Source organism: Adiantum capillus-veneris, chromosome 22 (genome assembly GCF_014529385.1).
Source record: "Adiantum capillus-veneris isolate H3 chromosome 22, ASM1452938v2, whole genome shotgun sequence".
NCBI lineage: Eukaryota > Viridiplantae > Streptophyta > Polypodiopsida > Polypodiales > Pteridaceae > Adiantum > Adiantum capillus-veneris.
The window spans coordinates 44,771,531-44,792,767 of NC_140952.1; the positions used below are offsets into that span (position 1 = coordinate 44,771,531).

A 21,237-nucleotide genomic window follows, 5' to 3' on the forward strand; every position below is an offset into this window, starting at 1 on the left:
GTATTCTTGTGGGATATTCCCTTGAACAGAAGGGGTACAGGTGCTACAATCCTACTACACGAGAATTACGAGTGAGCAGAGATATAGTCTTTGATGAGATGAGCAGCTGGTACAGTAATTCACATGGCACTATTGGGGCTGATGTAAAAGATGATGTGGTTGTACAAAATGTGAGGCCACACTCATAGGTTTTGAGTGGACCACAAGAGTCCTCTTCTCATGGCTCTGTTGAGAAGCCATGGAATGGTAGACTACGTACGCAGGTTACTCCACCAACAAGTACAGGGAATGTATCACAAAAAGGAAAGGAAAAGGTTGATGAACCTCCCTTTATGGCTGATGCATCATCAGGTTTTTCACATGTAGACATGGATTCAGATGGTTCTGAACAAAGTCTTGATGAGGAATTTGGAATTCCGGCTGTCAGGACACCTGGTGTAAGGAAAGTACAAGAAGATGCTAGAGGGCAAAGGAGTGACCCAGGACCGCACAGATCTAACAGAGTCAGAAATCCAGTTCAGAAATTGACTTATGATGGGTATCTAGCGCATCACCAAGCCTACATGGCTAAGGTGATACAGGATGTGGAGCCCACATGTTTTGAGGATGCAGTTGGAAATGTGCATTGGGATGATGCAATGAATGAAGAGATGGCTGCATTGGAAGCAAACGACACATGGGAGTTGGTGCCATTGCCAAGTGGCAAGAAAGCTATTGGCTGTAAATGGGTGTATAAAACCAAGCATAAGGCTGATGGTAACATTGAGCGTCACAAGGCAAGGCTAGTCGCAAAGGGTTATGCACAGACGTATGGCATAGACTATGAGGAGACCTTTGCTCCAGTGGCAAAGATGACGACTGTGAGAGCTGTCATAGCACTGGCTGCATCTAGAGGATGGATTATGCATCAAATGGATGTAAAGAATGCCTTCTTGAATGGTGAGTTGCAAGAGGAAGTGTATATGGATCAGCCACCTGGTTATGTCGATCCAGGTTACCCAGATTATGTATGCAGGCTTCCCAAAGCTTTGTATGGTTTGAAGCAGGGCTCTAGAGCATGGTATGACAGGATTGCCAAGTATCTTGTCAGTATTGGTTTTATGAGAGCTCATGCTGATCATTCACTCTATGTACGTGAGAGTGATGTGGGGATTGTGGTCATTACCATATATGTAGATGAACTTATTATTGTGGGTGACAATGCTATGGAGATTGACCATGTGAAGGTTCTTCTCAAACAGGAGTTTGAAATGAAAGATTTGGGCGAGTTGCGCTACTTTCTTGGCATTGAGGTGATCAGGACTCCAGAGGGTGTATGGTTGTCACAGAGACAATATGCTTTGGACATGTTGTCAAAGTATGGTATGGCTGATTGTAAGCCAATTTCTATTCCCTTGGATGTGAATGCAAAGCTTAGTGCAGAGAAGGGTGATGTTGTTGAGGATGTCAAGATGTACAGGAAGATTGTGGGTAGTCTAATCTACTTGACTATCACGAGGCAAGACTTGAGCTACACAGTAGGCTTAGAGAGTCAGTTCATGCAGCTTCCGAGGAAGCCACACTTGGATGGAGTACGACGCACACTTCGGTATGTGCAAGGGACTCTTGACTACGCATTGTTCTATGCAGCAGATGCGCCATTAGCATTGTATGGGTATACAGATGCAGATTGGGCAGGTAGCATTGTTGATAGGAGATCTACGAGTGGCTTCATGTTCTCTTTTGGGAGTGTTGCTGTTACTTGGAGCAGCAAAAAGCAGCCTACGGTTGCTTTATCGAGCACAGAGGCCGAGTACAGAGGTGCAGCAGTTGCGGCGTGCAAGGTAGCTTGGCTACACACATTACTTGAGGACTTGGGAGTGCAGGTGGACCAACAGATTGTCATCCATTGTGACAACCTCAGCAGCATGCAGTTGGATAGGAACCCAGTGATCCATGCCAGGACCAAGCACATAGAGGTCCATTACCACTACGTTCGAGAGCGAGTGTTGGCGGGCGACATCGACTTGGTCTACGTGAGCATAAAGGAGCAAATAGCGGATATCTTTACCAAGGCCCTCGGAGTTGAGAAGCTTCGACGTTTCCGGACTATGCTTGGACTCTGCGACATGCAGAGCTCAAGGGGGAGTGTTGAGATGTCGAGCTCTACATCTTGAGCTGGCATTCACTATGGGTCTTGGCCGCTTACGACATTTATTCACTGGCGCGTTAGGTGACCGACACGGAGGATCTCTGCCAGTGATTCTACAGTTGGACTACACTTATAGTGCCAGCGTAGTGCGCTTCTAGCGAGTTCACACTTAGTGACCGCATGTACATATGTGCTACCTTTCAGTTTTAGCACTTAGTCATTTTGTACTCTCTTTTCTGTGAAAAGAAGAAGAAGCTTTTCATCTCTATGTGCTTTGTGCTTGTCTTGTGTAGCTCTCTTGCATTCTCTTTCTTTACACTCTCTTGGCTGTCTAACCCTCCCTCATTAACTCTACCCGTTCGTTGACCACCCCTAGGTCGCTTCGGGATGTGTACATTGTAGTGACTCATTGGATTTTGACCTGCAAATATCCATTCATAGACTCAAGAAGGAATACATGCATTTCACTTATTGGGAGACCCTCCTCTAAAACCAAAAGACAATCTATTGAAATACATGCTCTCTATTTAGTTTTTTTTTTTTTGGAAATGCATAGCAGAGTACTCTTAAACTAAGCAATACTCCTTGAGGTGCACTACTGTGTGTGCAAGAAATGCACAAAAGACATTTTCTGAAAAAGCATTAAACAATTAAACTTGAGGTGCAATACTCCTTGAGGTGCACTACTGTGTGTGTAAGAAATGTAGAGAAGACGTTTTTTGGAAAAGCATAAGTGTGTGTGTATGTGTAATCCCCAAGCAAAGCGTGTGTTGTTGGGTTGGGGCGGGGGGTTGAAATACCTTCGCTTCAGCCAATTAACAAGGGCTCGTGATGCTGTCGAAACGCAGAGCTATTGGATATGAGCGAAACGCAGCAGGTGTGGAGGACCGAAACGCAGTTGCTGAATATAGCAGGCACAGGGATTCGTAACCGTTGCGCTTATTAGCTTTTGATTGGCCAGCCATATTTGGCTTGGCTGGCTGGAGTGGGAGAGGCCAAACTCCTCTCGGCGTCGTCGGAGTTGGGAAAAGAAACATTTCCAGCGGTACGCGCACTCGTGCACGGTTGCCTTGACGACCTTTGATGACTATGGCGTTTCTCGAGACAAGCAGACTGCAAAGTGCAAACTTCGAAGTTAAAACCTAGGCGGGGCGCTGCTGCCAATTTCCACCAGAAGAAGACAGCACGGACCCTCCGTTCCCGCACAATGCTCATCATTCTCTTCCTCGTTTTCGTTCCCTCACACAGGTTTGCTATCGCCATTTGTGCCCTGTTAATTTGCATATAAGCCAAGCAGAATCATCCGTGCAGATTCTTTGCACTGGTAAGCTAGCACAACCTACCCTCTTTCATGTGCTCTTTCTTTAGCTCGAACATGGCAAGCTGCGAAAGTCCATCATTCTGATTTGTCTGCTGCACATGCATGAGCAGACTATGCAGCACGGGGGGTTGTCTCTCTCTTTCATCAGCTTTTTTCCAGCTTTTGCTTTCCTCTGTGGTTCGTTTTCAGTCAAGCCTGCGTTTATTCTCCGCTCCACAGCCTTTTCCTTGCACTGACCTGATCATGATGCACGCCTCTTTCTCCTACTGTATCTCCCACTTTGCACTCTCTGCTTTTGCTCGCGATCCCACTTTTTTGCCAAACCCTTTCTTCTAGTATCTTCGTTCGTCTTCAACTCTAGTGCTTCTTCTCCTCGTGTGCTCTTTTTATTACTGAGCTGCTTAACCCCCTGCAACGGGGTGTGTCACCATGTGTGTGTGAGAGAGAGAGAGAGAGAGAGAGAGAGAGAGCTGTTATCAGAGGAAACCGATGGCGTGAGAATTAGTCACACTTCTGCATGCAAAGTTGTAGTTTAGTGCGCAGATTAGCTGAATGGGCTGCATCCAAATTATACTCTTTTTATGTGTTGATCATCATAGCAGTGATTTTCATTGTACAGGACATGTCTAATTGTAATCCTGTGACACTTTCAAAACCACTGCTCACTAAATGTGTTGTGGTGCTGAGCACCGCTGATTTTATGAAAGAAACGATAGAGTGCAAGGAGGAGCCCACTTCTTCACCTGGATGTGAATTGGGTTTTCCATTGTTGCAAAGATGTCTTGACCTGATCCATTTCAAGGCTTGTCAAGGTTGAGGACTTGTTACTGTGGTGGTACCATCAGATGCTTTTCTCAACAGATGCTTCAAACAACATAACATCATGATTTCTCCAAACAATAGATGAGTGTGACCCATGCAGGCACGATCTTTTCAGAAAATAGGCAGTTGCGACCCATGCAGGCACCTCCATCTTGCCTTGCCGGTTCCTATGTATCTACTATTTTGCTAGTTATTTTTGGTTTTGGAAAGCCTCCATCTCACTCCACTTTTGCAGGTAACTACTTCCTGTTTGTACATTCTGAAGCAATGGAGTTTGGATAGTCTATGCCTGCAGTTGCAGCACCATGAAGATTCACACTGCAGCATCAGCTTCTTTTTATGATCAACACTGATGGTATGTCGTTTTGTGGTCTTCTTGTGTAAGGAGGAAGTTCAAGTAGTTGTTTCAATCTCTATGACATTGTTGAAGTAAGTTTGCACTTGACGTGCACACTTTAGTATGCTGACAGTTATCATATGGGCAAGCTCACTCAACACTGTGCATATTTAGTGCTGGTGGTTTATTGTCTCCTCCTAACAATGGAAGCCCCTCTCCTTGGCTTTCAGGGTTGCCAGAGCATGTTTTATCCTCTTCAGGAGGTTTTTCTTTCTTAATTGTCTAGTTTGTTGGCCTTTATGCTTTGGCTGTTGTACTGGTTTGCTGCTTAGAGGCTTTTGTGGTACGGTTAATGGGGTGTGTGTGTGTGTGTGTGTGTGTGAGAGAGAGAGAGAGAGAGAGAGAGAGAGAGAGAGAGAGAGAGAGAGAGTTTCAAACAGGGAAGGTGGGAATCTTGATGATGCTGCAACAGCAGTCAATGACAGATTTTGAGGGAGGTATATGCTAAGTAGTAATTCAACGTGAAGCGCATAATGCTCAAAAGAGAAGATCAATGCAGAAGAATTCATGAGGTCTGCCATGACCAATCACATTTTTGTGATCGTTCCAGGTATGTGTTTTGTTTGTGTATAATTTAGAGGTTGTAAAACTGATGGAAGGGTCTCTCTTCTCGGAGAGACTAGTTTGAGTCAAAGACTCGATTATCAATTTTTGGCAAGTTTTGTATGGTGCAAGTCTGTTAAAAAACTTGTCAGGTAGATTTTAGAGAGATTTAAATCAAATCTGTAGGAAAAAAGAATGCTGATGTATGGATAGGAACACTGAATTTGCACGATTGAACACCCATGAAAGTCTCTTTATTTTCAACAACAATATTTTGTAGCAAAGTCCTTCCAAGGAAAACAACATCCATGAAAATCTTTCATAAGCTTTTCTACAATATTTTGTAGAAAAGACTCTAAGGAAGAGGACATTATCTATGTCTTCATCATTAACTCTTCAAAATTTGTTTGAATATTTTCACACGACAGCATTGTGTGGAATTTTAGGTGAATGACCAAAAAAGAGAGAAAACAAGAAAACAAAAGAAGGATACCCTCAAATCTTAGAAATTCATCTATATAAACTTTGGTTGTATTGCTTGAATTTTCAATTAGCTTAATGTCAGATTTTCTTTATAAAGATTCATCTTTAAGTTACGCGAGTATTGAACAAATGATTGAGAGGGCTCCCCCATACACCCTCTAAAAGCGTTTGTAGAGGGCCCTCAAAAACGAAAATGTATGTCCCATAGCTTTCCCTACTTTTATGGCATCCTCTTCCACAAACTTTGGGGGTAACCTGTAGTGACTGCTACAATTTAGGTAGGGGGTTGTCTCAACCACCCCCTACATCCAAAGAAGCACCATTTGGATAGGCTATAAGAGGTAAAAGGGGTAGGGATGCTAGAAATAGAATAAAAGCAAAGGGCTATAGCAAGTCACGTTTGGGGATATGGGGGGGTATGGGAAGCTGGATGTTATTTTTAAGGGCCCTCCAAAAAATAATTGGTCCTTGCTCCTTAAAGAGCCTATGGGGGAGCCCTCTGAGAACAATATATCCTTGGGTCCTTGTATGGACAATTGCAATGTTGACATAACCTCCTTCATGGAAACTTTTTGGAAAGCAACTATAAAAGCAACCTGCTTTCTTTGAAAACTTTTGAAAATACACGAATAAATTTTGGATAGATTGCCTAAATTTTCAAAGAAGTTGGATTACAATATTTAACTCAATGTGCCTAAAGTCCTAATTCTATCACATTTATAAGTTGAAATTCTATTGTGATTATAAGAGCATCAATTTTCGTATGATATCTTCCAAAAACTAATGTCTTGAGAGATATCTTGGGGAATTTCAACCAACTTTTAAGCTTATAGTGATAATTTTGGGTATTTGAGGAGCATTTATTCACCAATTACAAGGGTCTTTGCTAAGTTTTTCCACAAAATATTGTGGAAGCTGTAATCAAAATGCACCAATGTGACCTAAAGGGTTCACAACAAAATATGTTAAATCGGTCTCTACAAGATTTTGTGTAGTTGTCCATAATTGATAGGTAAGGTAGCTTTGTGAGGATCAATGATGTATTGAGGATGGGATCGATTGGACACTTAAGAAGGATGCCACAATTTGCAAATGTGTACACATGGACTACCTCCAAAATACACGTGGGGATCAATTTGGGGTCTCTTACAAAGACGTCTCTTGCTCTCTCTTCTTGTCTTGGAGAAAATCTTGGTGGAATCTTTTTTTATATATGATCTACACCTTTGCATGTATACCTTTTCTAGGTCCATAGGATCAACAAGTTTGTATTCTCATCCATACTTATCTACCATCAAAACTTGCACTCCTTGGGTACTTGTATATGTGACTGCATAGAGGTTCTTATGCTTAGTCAACTTTCTAGCATAGGGTTCAACACACTCGTAGAAAGTATGTTGATCCCCTTTGAACCTATACAATCCTTCATAAACTTCCCCTTTCCACTTGGTAAGTGTGAAGGCATCCTTGCATCCTCCTCGTCTGACCACATGCGAGGCGTTGAGGGATCAACTTGTGTCAAATACTCTGAAATATAAACAGATGTCCCTTGCATGATCCACTCTTTGTTCATACATGCCTCTAATTGGGACTGTAGCCGCACAAAATCTTTGAGAGTTTAAAATTCTCTCTAAAAAGAACATCTATCGTGCATGTACTACTCCACATATAGCGATCTCTTCAAGAGGTGGATTTAGCTAAGAAGAATTGATCGAGGAAATACATCCTCAGTGGTGCACATGGTTTCCATTGCAAGTGTTTGAGCAAAAGGTATGGTATCTATTTCAATTTCTTTGGAGTTTACAAATCTACAAGAAAATACACAAGAGTACGCTAAGTGTTTATTGAGGGCATTGTGTACATAGAAAAGTTTAGTCGAGTAGAGATCTGGTGTATCTTACTAAATCTCCGAGTTTGAAAATAGCTTTCTTCACTTTCTTGTCCTGGTATTTGCACATACTCATCGACAAAACGAACTATAATGTCAAAATAGTAAACAAGAAAGTGAGAGAGTCATCTACACAAATCAATATTAGACAAATTGGGGGAGAGGAAGAGAGAATTATTTGTAGCATCTTGTTTCAATCATGGGACTTCAACCCCATACAATTGAATGCTTTCACCTTTCTTTGATTTTGTGTAAGCTCCCTTTAATGACCTCATTTATCTTCTTGGTGTGCAAATAGACGTAATGGAACCCTTCACTTGATCTAGCTCTTCTTTTGTTAGCATCCATGGCGTTTTAGGATGCACATTCTTTTCATTGGGAGCTTGACGTGGAGTGACGAGAGACGAGGAGACATTACAAGGCCCTCAAATTCTTTCTTGTTTCCAATGAATCGTTTTTGTCAATAATGTGGTCCCACAGGGTGTGAGCTACATTCTTGAATATGTACATGAGATGTGGTGTTGTATTTTTAAGTATTTTCAATATGGAAAGCTTTATTTATATGGAATACCTTGACATACCTTTTGGTAAAGTAGCCAGAGTCGGATTACTATTATAGTGCTCTTCTCAAATAATTTCCCAATCTATCATCGTGTGCTTTAGATGCGTCTCTCCATTTGTTGGAGCTTTGTATTTGCTATGGTCTCGGAGGTAAGAAATGATGGTTGTTTGTATAGATTAACTTGTGCAAGACATTTGTTTTCTCTGTCACCGATGATGGCCCACAAGTAGGGCAGACATTGTGGCCTGATGATGTGGACAACCCTGTACATATTTCACATTGCTAGATAGAAGCTTCAAACTACAAATGACAATGAGAGGAGAATGAAAATAACATACCAGAAATCTCTCCAAGCTTAGGATAGTCGTGCATAGTCCACATAAGGATTTCCCTCGCAATGGATTCTTTCTTCTCTTTTGAGGTGAGACATCTACAATGGAAATGCCTCTTCATAACTCCTCCAACTCCTCGTTGAGGGGTTCGAGGTCGATATCAATATTCTTCACCTTGTACTTCTCTGGCCCTTCTTGGTTGTCTTCCATGGTGGAATATAGTAGTTGGTGATCACCACAAGCCAAGTGCTCCATGAAGTGGACTTGGTGCCAAAGGGATTATCACCGTCGCTTATCAGTCCAAGTCTCAAGGGTGAGGCTCTAGTCGAAACTCTGGTCATTGAGTCTTTATGTGCCTTCATGGAGGTGAATCGATAGGGACACATCATTCTATCATTTGAGCGATGGTTGGTGTGCCATGTGAAAAGCTCCACGGTGACTTGGTTTTAAACATGTGTTGAATGTGAGGGATTAGTGGAAAATTTTCCAATACCTTACGTGGTAGATGCATTCCGCTCACTCCGATCTTGTAACGTGCTTCCTTGTATACGGGACATGAGGTAGCATGTATATGTTCACTGCAGTATAGTATGTAATTGTTGGCGCACCCGTGATGTGCTCATACTTCATGCCAAGTGCAAAATGACATGATCTATGTCGGCGGCGATCCGGAGGCTTGTGGTGATCTCTAGGAAGAAGTTTTCCCATCAAGCTACAAGGAAAAGAGATTATTAATACAAATGCAAGCCCACCATGAAGTGAGAGCCATGTATAAAAAGCCATGGATAGAACTTACCAATGGACTGCATCTACACTTGCATTGTTCCGATCGTATTTTTCTTGCAAGTTGAGGAACTCTTAACGATGCCCAAAGCATCGAGTACTGTGCACCATCGTAAAGAGATGTTGAGACACTCGTCAAAACAATCTTTCCTCCATTGTTGATGTCCATTGAGTGCATAATCAACAATCCTCCTCGCACCTGTTGCCTTCGTGAGCCAATAACCCATCAACCATGTGAAACATGTGCTCATCCTCGAGCTGAAAGTGTCTTTGAGACCCGTGTGTAGGAGCTATCGAAGTAGAGCTAGTGGGAGGGTTACCATGTGGCATGTCTTTGTCCAATAGCCCTTGTTGTTGTCTTTCGGCCTTGTGTGCACAGACCAATGGGGGACCTCCTCAAGCGAGGGATGGACGACGCTCTCATTTACTCGAGCGTTTTTTCGAGAACGTCAAAGCTCTTTGTTCTCCACGTGCTTCAAAGCAATGTGCTTCAATCGAAGGATTTTCCTTTTGCACTTGGCACAATGACAAGGGAGTTTGTTTTTGAGTATTCGATCACCTTCAGGGCCATTCAGAGAGCTATGATTATCTCAATCTTGCACACGCGTGAAGAAAGACATGTTAAGTCAAAAAAATTTAATAAATCATGTGTCTTAAAAAGGAATAGATGTCAACTATATTTTTAATAGAAAAATATAGAGAAATGATTAAAAATATTCTTAAATAAAGAACAATAAGTAGTTACTAAAGTAGATGGCTAACTTTTCAATAGTAAATGGTACAAATTTTTTTATATTAAAACCTTTAAAATTAGTAGAAATAAAAGCGTGCTCTATACACTAAATATTTATTAGAGTAGATCACATATAGAAGGACTATTTCACACACACACAATTTCCGACCACTTTCGAAGCAGTTTTCGAAGGCGTATTACCTCAATCTACTTTGGACGCTCAACCTAATCGTCAACCGTCTGTACAAGTCAAGGCAAATATATAACCCCCCGCTCTTCCCTTTCCCTATTGTCTTTCACACACGCGCGCACACACACGTATGCGCGTATACACACAAGTATAAAGACTAAACCAATAAGAGATAGAGAAAGTGCACATACCTCGTTCATTTGTCCGTATGATTGAACATGGATTAAGTAAGGTTTATGATTTTTTATTGTAGGTTGTTTATATAGAGTAGATTAATCTCTCCCGCGACCGTGAGGGAGAGAAAGAGAGGACGAGAGAGGTAGAGAAAGAGAGAGTACAGGGAGAGAGCCATGGGAGTAGATAGATCTCTTATTGATCTCTTTGTATTTTATTGCTCTCATCCTACCCTTCTCTATAAAAAGAGTGTAGAGAGAGATAGTGATTAGAGCTTATGTTTTTTTCTTCTCTACCTTCATTGAAATAGGGTAAGTAGAACTGTGATTTATTATCTCGATTGGCATGCTTGTTTACAAGGTTCGGGAGACACGATCGAGAACTACGGTCTTAATAATGGAGTCTTTTTAGACTTGTCTATGGTTTAACAATTATTGAGCTATTAACAAGCTCGATAGGAATTGGTGTCAACTTAGCACTATTAAATTCATTATAAAAGAACTTATCTATAACCGCTAGCATTGCCGCGAAAAAAAAAAGAAAAATGGAGAGAAAAAATTACGGAGACGGCAATAACTGCGGCTACGATTGTGGTAGTGGTTTGGAAGCAATAAGCGCGGTAACAGTGGCGGTAACTATTACTGTGAATTTTACCGCTGCTATTATCGTGCTTATCGTCGCTAAACGACAATTCAAAAATAAAAGTGTTCATTTTGGGCCACTCAATTTGAGCATCTTATTTTGGGTGGTCCAAAATGAGCACTTTTATTTTTGACCTGTATAAAACAAGAAAACATCAATTGTTTTTTGGAAGAGTATAAAAAATATCAAAGAATTGAAATTGAATTTACTTTACCTTGATAATTTAATATGGAGAAGATTAATTATTTAAAAAAGTTACAATAAAATATAAATAGTTGTTTATATACATTGTGTCACATTGGAACTTTACGAAAGTTTGGACAAAATATTTTTTTAATTACTTCTCTTCTATCTCGTCGTCGTTCAAAGGTACGTACGTTTCATCACTTTGACTCTACATAAACCTAAACCAAATTATTATCAACAGCTCAAAACAATTGATATAAAATTATTTGTTTAAACTTATCGCTTGTAGTGATCCAGTCGTCGCGTCGAATTGCTCGTGAGAGATGTGATTGTTTTCGAACAACCATCATCAAGTATCAAATTCTGTATGTCGTTCTCTCTGGTTGGTTGAAAAAGAGTGATATTTTCTTAAGTTAGCAATAACAATAATAAATTATCAACTACAATTTTTATAATCACTGATCGACGTTATAATTTAATCAATTTTACATATTTTTCTTTCTAAGCTCCATTGCCTCGTGAGCCATAGTGCGTGGGAGTTTGTTTAGCGCAAGCCTTGTATTGTTGTCTATATGATGAGCCTGTCGTGCAGCTTGATCGCTCTTTTTTTGCATTACGCACTCTCACTCCACGTCTGCTATGTTGTCACCGCAGTAGCTCCTGTTTGGATCTCTAACTTGGTTGGATGCTGCGTGTCGCACATTGGACTGTGTTTTTTAGAAATTTCTTTATGTAGCCCTCCAACCATTGTTGTGAAAAACGTTGATCGGTGATATTTAAAAATCTAGCTAAAAGCACGTCCTCAATGTACCGTGCATGATTGGACAGTTGGTCTCTAAACTTTACAAAACAGTTCTTATACGTTCAATGTATAAGAATTTGTAGATGGCGTCAAAATATTCTATCTTGTATTGTGTCAAAGTTCACCTCCCTGCCATATTTAACCTTGTAGTAACGCACATGTGTGGCATGGGTGCGTTAGTATCTTCGTCCTCTGTGTCAGGGACGGCACGCTCTAAAAGTGGGAACTTCGTTCTCTCACCATTACCAAAACATGCAAAATCACAAGATCGGTCATCGTTTCGTTTCTTACGGCGCTCGTTGTCCTGAGACGAGCATCAACGCGTGCTACTAGAGGAAGTTCGTCGACGGTGTTCTGACGAAGCATGAGTGAAATGGAGTAGCATAGTACTTTATGATGTGATTGGAGTGGGACCCTATGATGGAAGGTGAGTAGGACTCTGCAATGGAAAGGAGTAGGACGATAAGAAGGGGCCCGTAGACTTAGGTACCGTCGGGGCGAGGCGCTGTAGATAAGGATTCCCTCCCTAACTCTCCCATGGTGTGGTCTGTGGAAAAAGACCGTAGGTCGCAAGTTGATGCGGAGTGTAGCGACCAAATAATTCCTCTGTTTTGTAAAAAGAGAGCATGCTGTCAATTTGGATCTATGATCGGTGGGGGTGGAACCTGAGAAGGATAGCTGTAGGATGGCCATGTTTGCAAATAACAAACATAAACGTATGACACTTGTGGTTTATTATTAACTATCCTGAAACATTCTTTATTTCTTTGTTTGTTTTCACTGTATCAAAACTTGGGTCCATTGGAGGTGATGTCCACTCGTCTTGATAGGGTGAGAACAAGCAAACAAACAAAGAATGTTTCAGGTTAGTTAATCCTAAACCATGAGTGTCATATGTTTATTTTTGTTATCTGCAGGCATGACCATTCTACAGCTACCCTTCTCAGCTTTCTCCACCTGTCGTAGATCCAGATCTATAGCAGGCTCTTTCGTTACGAGACCAGTACCTCTGTTCGACAGAGGAATTGTTTGGTTGCTACACTCCGCATAAGCTTGCGATCTATGGTCTTTCTCCGCAGACTATACCATGGGGGAGTCAAGGAGGGACTCCTTACCTACAGAGCTTCGCATCGACGACACCTCAATCTACGGTCGCTTCTTATCATCTTACTCCCCTTCCATCGCAGGGTCCCACTCCCATCGCATCACTGGGTTCTACGCCACTCCATTCTACTCATGCTTCGCTAGAACACCATTGATGAACTTTCTCTAGAAGCACACGTGCACGCGTCGATGCTCGTCTCAGGGCAGCGAGCGTTGTGAGAGACGAAGCGGTGGATCTTGTGGTTTTGCTTGTTTTGGTAGTGGCGGCGGAACGGAGTCCCCACTTTCAGAGCGTGCCGTCTCTGACGCAGAGGACCAGGATATTGACGCACCCGTGTCAGACACGCATGTGTGCTACTACATGGTTGAATATGGCAAGAAGGTGGATTTCGACACAGCACATGGTAAAGCATTTTGACGCCATCTACAAATTTTTATATATTCAACGTATAAGAACTGTTTATATAGTTTAGAAACTAACTGCCCAATCATGCACAATACGTTGATGACGCATGTTAGCTATATTTTTAAATACCATCAATCAACGTTTTTCACAATAATGGTTGAAGGGCTACATAAAAACATTTCTAAAAAACTAGCAGTCCAGTGTACGGCGTGCAGTAGCCAACTGGGTCAGATATCCATATAGGATCTACCGCGGTGACAACATGGCAGACACGGAGTGGGAGTGCGCAATGCAAGAAAAGAGCGATCAAGCTGCGACGGGCTCATCATACAGATAACAACGCGAGGCTCGCGCCTGACAAACTCCCACGCACTATGGCTCATGAGGCAAGGGAGCATAGAAGGATAAATATATAAGATTGATTAAATTATAACGTCGATCGGTGATTATAAAGATTGTAGTTGATGATTTGTTATTGTTATTGCTAACTTAGAAAAATATCATTCTTTTTCGACCAACCAAAGAGATGGTCAAATATTGGGAGCGACATATAGAATTTGATACTTGGCGATGGTAATTGTTTGAAAACAATCACATCTCTCACGAGCAATTCGACGCGGCAGTTGGATCACTACAAGCGGTAAGTTTAAACAAGTAATGTAATTTTGTATCAATTGTTTTGAGCTGTTGATAATTGTTTAATTTGATTTGGGTTTATGTAGAGTCAAAGTGATCAAACGTACGTGCCTCTGGACGATGACGAGATAGAGGAGGATTAAATATAAAAATATTTTGTCTAAACTTTTGTAAAGTCTCAACGTGACACAATGTATATACAACTATTTATATTTTATTGTAACTTTTTTAAATAGTTGATCGTCTGCATATTAAAATGTAAAGATAAAGTAAATTCAATTTTAATTTTTGGTATTTTTTATACTCTTCCAAAAAAACAATTGATGTTACATTGTTTTATGCAGGTCGAAAATAAAGGTGCTCGCGGTAAAATTCGCGATAATAGCAGCAGGTATATTATTATAATTAATATCGTGCTTATTGCTTCCAAATCACTACGTTAATCGTAGCCGCGATTATTGTCACCTCCGTAAATTTTTTTCTCTCCATTTTTCTTTGTTTTTCCGTGGCAATGGTAGCGGTTATAGACAATTCCTCTTATAGTGACTATCGAGTACTAAACCATATATATCACTATCAAAAACAGATTTCCTATGTTTCGGATAGAAGATCTGTTTGATAAGCTACATGGCTCTATCTACTTCAGTAGGGTTGACCTTAAAAGTGACTATCATCAAATAAGGATAGTGGATGAAGATATTCTAAAGACCCCACGTTTTGCACAAGGTTTGGTCTTTATGAATATCTAGTCAGGCCTTTTGGCTTGACTAATGCGCCAGCTACGTTCAATCGTCTAATGGAGAAAATTGATTAATTGTTAAGTTGAATCAAAATGTACGAGTTATAATAAAATTTGCATTATGAATAATGTAGAACTAGATAACATTGTTGTGAATCATTTATAAAATTGACGTATACACGTCATTTCTTAATACATGCTATATAAAAGTAAGACTAATGCTAGCTAGGGGTGGCTTGGCGTCGACTAATCTGACGTCTCATTGCGTACCAGTCGTGTATTTGTTAGATTTTGTAGAAAATCAATAATTTTTTTATAAGTATAAATATAAAAATATTCAACAATCTAGCAATTTATTATTAAAATAGAATAAATTTTAAAGCGTAAAGTTAAGTAATTACCAAGTTGGGTCGAGAGCTCAAAATGTCTATAAGGGCGTTTAAGGCCTTTTTGCTTGCATACTCGTGGTGGTACGATGTGGGGTCATGTCCAGTCATTGATCATTGTTCAGGACATACAAAGAAAACGTTATGTTAAAATTTAAGATTACAAATATCTAAAACTACTAAATATATAGAGCCATGTAAAAAATCAGCCTCAAATGATGCCCATCCATCTCTCCTCAAGTGCTGCGAGCTTTATACATCTAATCGCATCCTGGCCGCCTCCCTTTGTTGCTTTCACTTGTACGGATTCTCGAGTCTTCCAATCTTCTTTAGTCAGCCGAGCTGGTCTGCTCCATCCGTGCTTTATTCCTTTTTGCACTTTGGAGTGCTTGTGCTTGCAGTACTCGTCATTCGCACCATCATTAAGTCTTTATTGAAGCGCTCTTCCTGATTTGCCATGGAAAACTTGTCGTGCAATATACTGACGACTTTGTTCTTCAATTCATTGGGCACTTCATTTTAGGTATTTAATATTATGTAGTGTCAAAAAACTTGAGAGCATAGGTCGCGCGTGCGTAGAATCATCTTCTTGTCGTCCTGATCCAAGATCAAGTACTTGTCACTGATGTTGATCGAGTACGGCAAGACCTCTTGCATGTTGCGATTGAACGTAGGTGTCAGTACTTCAGGCTTTGCGGTAGGGGTCTCGAGTGGCGTCTCAATAGGGATCACAATTGTAGGTGTCTTTACAGGAGCTTGGGCTCCGAAGCGAGGAGTGTCGAGTGGTGTGAGTCCCGGAGGAGTAAGCGAGGTAATGTGTAGCTAGGAGTGGCCGATAGTCGCGCCAAAGTCTAAGTAGAGAACGATGTCGTGGACGATTTGTGGGCAGACAAGAAGGGGGAGGTAAGGAGCATCGATGACTATGAGGCGGTGTGAAAATGTCAGTGGAGCCTCCTCCATAGCAGCCATCGCTTCCACCGTTAGAGCGTCAGTGCCTAAAGGAGTGTGTAGTTTGTCTAGTCGACACCGAGCTCTTCGAGCGCGCGGACCACTTCGAAGAAGACGAAGACTCTAAAAGAGTGGAACGACGCGTATGTAAATCTTTACATGCGTGGCTTACATGCGTGTTGTTCTACTCCTTGTAATTACCAAGTTGGGTCGAGAGCTCAGAATGTCTATACGAGCGTTTAAGGTCTTTTTGCTCACATACTCATGCTCGTACGGTGTCGGGTCATGTCCACTCATTGATCATTGTTCATGACATACAAAGAAAAGGGTATGTTAAAATTTAACATTACAAATATCCAAAACTACTAAACATAGAGAGCAATGCAATAACACTTTTAAAATCAGCCTCAAATGATGTCCATCCATCCCTCCCCAAGTGGTGCGAGCTTCATACCTCTAATCGCATCCTGGCCACCTCCCTTTGTTGCTTCCACTTGTTGGGATCCTCGCACGCTTCTTGCTTTGCAATCTTCCAACTTCTTTAGTCAGCCGAGCTGGTCTGCTCCATCCATGCTTTATTGCTTTTTGTACTTTGGAGTGCTTGTGCTTGCAGTACTCATGCATTCGCACCATCATTAAGTCTTTATTGAAGCGCTCTTCCTGATTTGCCATGGAAAAATTGTCCTGCAATATACTGATGACTTGGTCCTTCAATTCATTGGGCACTTCATTTTAGGTATTTAATAATATGTAGTGTCGAAAAACCTTAGAGAATATGTCGCGCACGCGTAAAATCACCTTCTTGTCGTCCTCATCTAAGATCAAGTACTTGTCGCTGATGTCGATCGAGTGTGGCAAGACCTCTTGCATGTTGCGATTGAACGTAGGTGTCACTTCAGGCTTTTTCATAGGGTCTTGAGTGGCGTCTCAATAGGGATCGCAATTGTAGGTGTCTTTACAGGAGCTTGGGCTCCGAAGCGAGGAGTGTCGAGTGGTGTGAGTCATAGCCATTCTAGAAGGAAGAAAAGTGGGGATGGCCTGTGTCACCATTACACGAGAAAACTGGGGTCCACTACAAAAATCATATCTCCGTGTTCATAACTCCAAAAATTCTGAAAAAAATTGAGCTAAAAGTTGAGATCACGAGCTACATCTTTCATGTTGAATGGTCCTTCAGATTCGGGGTTCTTCTTTACTTAAAAAATTCAGCCAAATAATGTATTATTTGTGGCTGCAAAAGTCTTTTGGTGGTCCCCTTTGAGTAGACTTCTCTCTTGTCTTCAAGTGTAAGCTCCTTCATGTGTATGAAAACATGACCTAGAGTGTTGAAAAGATTGGCAATCATCTAGATGGAGTTATTATTGAAATTTGAAAGTGGGGTTGAGGTTTGAAAATGAAAACTAGTGAATAAAATATTTGGTAGAGTGGAATAATATACATACATGAAAAAAATATATTAGAAAATACTAGAATATATATATTTAATATTTTTAAGGTCAAAAGAGAGATCAACAAAGAAAGCTTACTTATTATGCTACATCGTGATTGATTAGCATAAGTATTATTTATTTAATAAAGGCTAAAACGTTTGTGAAAAAGGAAGAAAAATCAAAGGTAAGTTATATAATGGGAAATATTTTGATAAAAGGGCAAAAATATATGGGGGGTTCCCATGCATGGAAAAGCTTGCCTCATTAGCCCTCCCCCTAAGGCTAGAGGTATTCATGCCTCTAGCGTTGTACCTGATTCTTCTTCAATTGAGGTGGAGGAGTCTCCCTCCTCGGGGATTTCCATCATAGGTGTTTGATCAAATCTCAAAAAGTACTGCTTCAACCTCCATCCATTGACACGTGTTTTGTGGAGCCTACTATCTGCATCCATCAATCGGTAACTGCAATTGGCGTAGCGCTTTCTAATGACAAATGGCCCTTCCCATCTGGGTGAAAACTTTTTATCCTTCCTAGTGTCAAACCTGTTATCATAGCGTAGGACCAACATATCTTTCTTGAGACCTTTTGCCCTAAGTCCCTTGTTGAAGGTAAGTCGACGTTGCTCTGCCTGTGCTGCATAATAGTTGATAGCATCTTCTCTGTCTAGTTGAAGCCTCTCTAGATCAAGAATGTGGTTGTGGAGATGAGCATTAGGACGTTCCACCTGCCCAGCTAGCACCCTGAGACTAGCCAATTGTACTTCAATGGGTAAAATGGCTTCCTTACCAAACATCAAGTGATATGGTGTGAACCCAAGGGATGTGCGAAATGAAGTGCGATAAGCCCAAAGTGCAGCCATAAGATGCTTGTCCCAATCACTTTTGTGATTGTTTACATGCTTAGTGATGATCTTGCAGATCATACCATTTACCTTTTCCACCAAACCATTGCATTGTGGGTAGTAGGGAGTTGAGTGTCGTCGTGAGATACCTAACTTCTCCATTAGCTCTCCTACAAAGTCTCCTCTAAAACCTGGTCCCCTGTCAGAAATTATTTCAAGAGGAGTGCCAAAACGGCAACAAATGTTTTCAAATACGAACTTAGCCACTTCGTTAGCTGTAATCCGGGTGGTGGCAACTGCTTCAGCCCACCTGGTCATGTAGTCCACACCCATGATGATATAAAATTTACCTGATTGGCTCCTTGGCAAAGGCCCAATAGCATCAATTCCCCATTTCTCAAATGGTCCATATGAGATTATAGGAGTCTGTGGCTCATATGTGAGCCTCCTATCCCCTACCTTTTGACATTCCTTGCATGTTTTACACCAATGATGCACATCCCTATGTAGACTAAGCCATACAAACCCGGCTTGCAGAATCTTTCTACTAGTGATGTCAAGTGCAAAGTGTCCTCCGCAAACACCATCATGGCAACTTGAAATGATTTCAGTGATCTCTCTAGAGAGAGGTACACGCCTAAGAATTTGATCCTTACCCTTGCAGTAGAGGTCGTCATTGATAAGGCGGTATTTTGTTGCCTTGCGCACAAGCCACTGCTTTTGTCCCTTAGTAAGATCCTTAGGACACTCTCCTGTGTCCAAGAAACTCATGATGTCAGGCATAGCATCGCTACCTTGGAAGAGAGGCAGCTTCAACTTGATAGCACCCACCACTGAAACATCTTGCAACTTCTCTCTAGCTAGAGCATATGCTTCTTGATTTTCTGCTCGAGGGACATGATGTAATTGTACTACTTGAAATTTCCCTAAAAGTTCCTTGACTTTGCGCAAATGGCCTAGCAAGATATGATTTTTACAAGCCCAATTTCCTTGTATTTGTTTTATTAAAAGCATGGCATCACCAAATACATTTAACCGTTGAATGCCCTGTGTCACACACCACTCTAACCCAAGAGTTAAAGCTGCATATTCTGCCTCATTGTTAGAGTGAGAATCCAAGAGATTCCCAATGGAGAAAACCTTGTCCCCTTACTCGTTGAAGATGACAATGCCTGCTGCAGCTTTGTCCACTTTCCTCTTGTAGGCTCCATCAAAGAAAAGAGAGTGAGCCTCCTCTACCTTAGGGACTTCCAGCACAGGTGTAATATCTTGATCATTTGGCTTTATCTTTAGCTTCTTTTCATAGTGGCGATGAGTGAGAATACCTCCTAGACTAGCCCTTGTGGAGTTCTCCACTTGCATTGTGTAGTCAAACTCTTGTAGCCTTGTGAGCCATTTGGAAATCCTAGAAGAAACATCCATGTGCTGCATTACATAAGGAAATACTTCTTCCATTGTTAAGATTATGAATGGTCTAGACAATAAATAAGAGCGAAATTTGGTGGTAGCAAACATTAATGCAAGCACCATGTGCTCCACTGCCGTGTATCCCTTTTCTGATGGGGTCATCATTCGACTAGAGAAGTAGATAGGATGCATGAAAGAAGTTTGAGGATCCTTTTGCATCAATACAGCCCCAAGTGTGTCATTGCCAACACTAGGGTTTACATAAAATGGCTCGTCCCACTTTGGAGGTGCTATGGTGGGAAGTGAAGCTAGAATTTGTTTTACCTCATTGAATTGTTGTTCATTTTCTTCACTCCAAGTGAAGATCTCTTGATGGGTAACTTGTTGTAAAGGAAGAATCACTTGGGAGAGCAAGTGAATGAACCTACTCAAATACCTCACCTTTTGAAGAAAAGAGACTAACTGCTTTGTTGTGGTGGGAGGGGTCAAAGCCACCAAGGCTTGAACCTTGCTTGGGTCAGCTTCAATGCCGTTGGCCGAGATCACATGGCCAAGAAGAGTAACCTTGCTTTCACCAATGTGGCATTTCTCCACATTGAGTTGGCCACCCAAAGCTTGTAGCCTAGCTAGACCTTCATAAACTTTCTCCAAGTGAAGAGAGCGAGAGCTATAAATGCAAAAGTCATCAATAAAAACACGGATTGATTTTCCAAAGAATGGCTGAAAAACAAATGTCACATATCGCTGAAAAGTGGCTGGAGCATTAGTGAGACCAAAAGGCATAACTCTGTAAGCAAAACATCCCCATGGTGTGATGAAGGTTGTCTTCTTTTGATCTTCAGCGATGCTAATTTGGAAGTAGCCTGAGTAGCCATCACATACCGTGTAGCGCTCATGTCCTGCTACCTCATTGAGTATTTCGTCTTGAAAAGGAAGAGGAAAATGGTCCCTCTTTGTGGCTGCATTAAGAGGCTTGTAATCAACACAAACCCTCCACTTACCATTCTTCTTTGGTGTGACTACCACTGGAGAAACCCACTCTGAGTCTTCAACAGGATAGATAAACCCGGCTTCTAGCAATTTCCTCACCTCTTTGAGTAGAGCGTCTTGTTGAATTACTCCTAGCCGCCTGAGCTTCTGCACTACAGGTTTACTTCCCTCCTTGAGCTTAATGTGATGTTGAACTACTGTGATGCCAGTGATTTTATCATATTCATCAATGAACAATGTGGTAAAATTACTTAGCATCAAAATATAATCTTCACGCTCCTTCCCACACAACTCACTAGAGAGCATTTGATGTAGCTTACTTGCTTCAACCAGAGGTTGTATACCTGGTGTCTCCCCTTGG

The 21,237-nt window shown here is 41.3% G+C and overlaps 1 protein-coding gene across 1 annotated transcript; it reads left to right on the forward strand.

Moving 5' to 3' along the window:
* Window positions 1-2,962: 2,962 nt before the first annotated feature.
* On the forward strand, window positions 2,963-8,153 carry LOC147429248 (uncharacterized). Its single transcript, XM_086494997.1, has 6 exons — window positions 2,963-3,028; window positions 3,093-3,176; window positions 3,278-3,379; window positions 4,072-4,264; window positions 4,375-4,415; window positions 4,510-8,153. The coding sequence occupies exons 1-6, from the start codon at window positions 2,963-2,965 to the stop codon at window positions 4,615-4,617; spliced, it is 594 nt and encodes a 197-aa protein (XP_086351123.1). The 3' UTR covers window positions 4,618-8,153.
* The last annotated feature ends 13,084 nt before the right edge of the window (window positions 8,154-21,237 follow it).

What these genes read in the sequence shown, in the direction of transcription:
- LOC147429248 (XM_086494997.1), top strand. Translation starts at nt 2,963, where the DNA reads ATGCTGTCGAAACGCAGAGCTATTGGATATGAGCGAAACGCAGCAGGT. An exon ending in GAAAAGAAACATTTCCAGCG is followed by an intron (nt 3,177 to 3,277) that starts GTACGCGCACTC and finishes GTTAAAACCTAG; the next exon opens with GCGGGGCGCTGCTGCCAATT. An exon ending in GTTTTCGTTCCCTCACACAG is followed by an intron (nt 3,380 to 4,071) that starts GTTTGCTATCGC and finishes TTCATTGTACAG; the next exon opens with GACATGTCTAATTGTAATCC.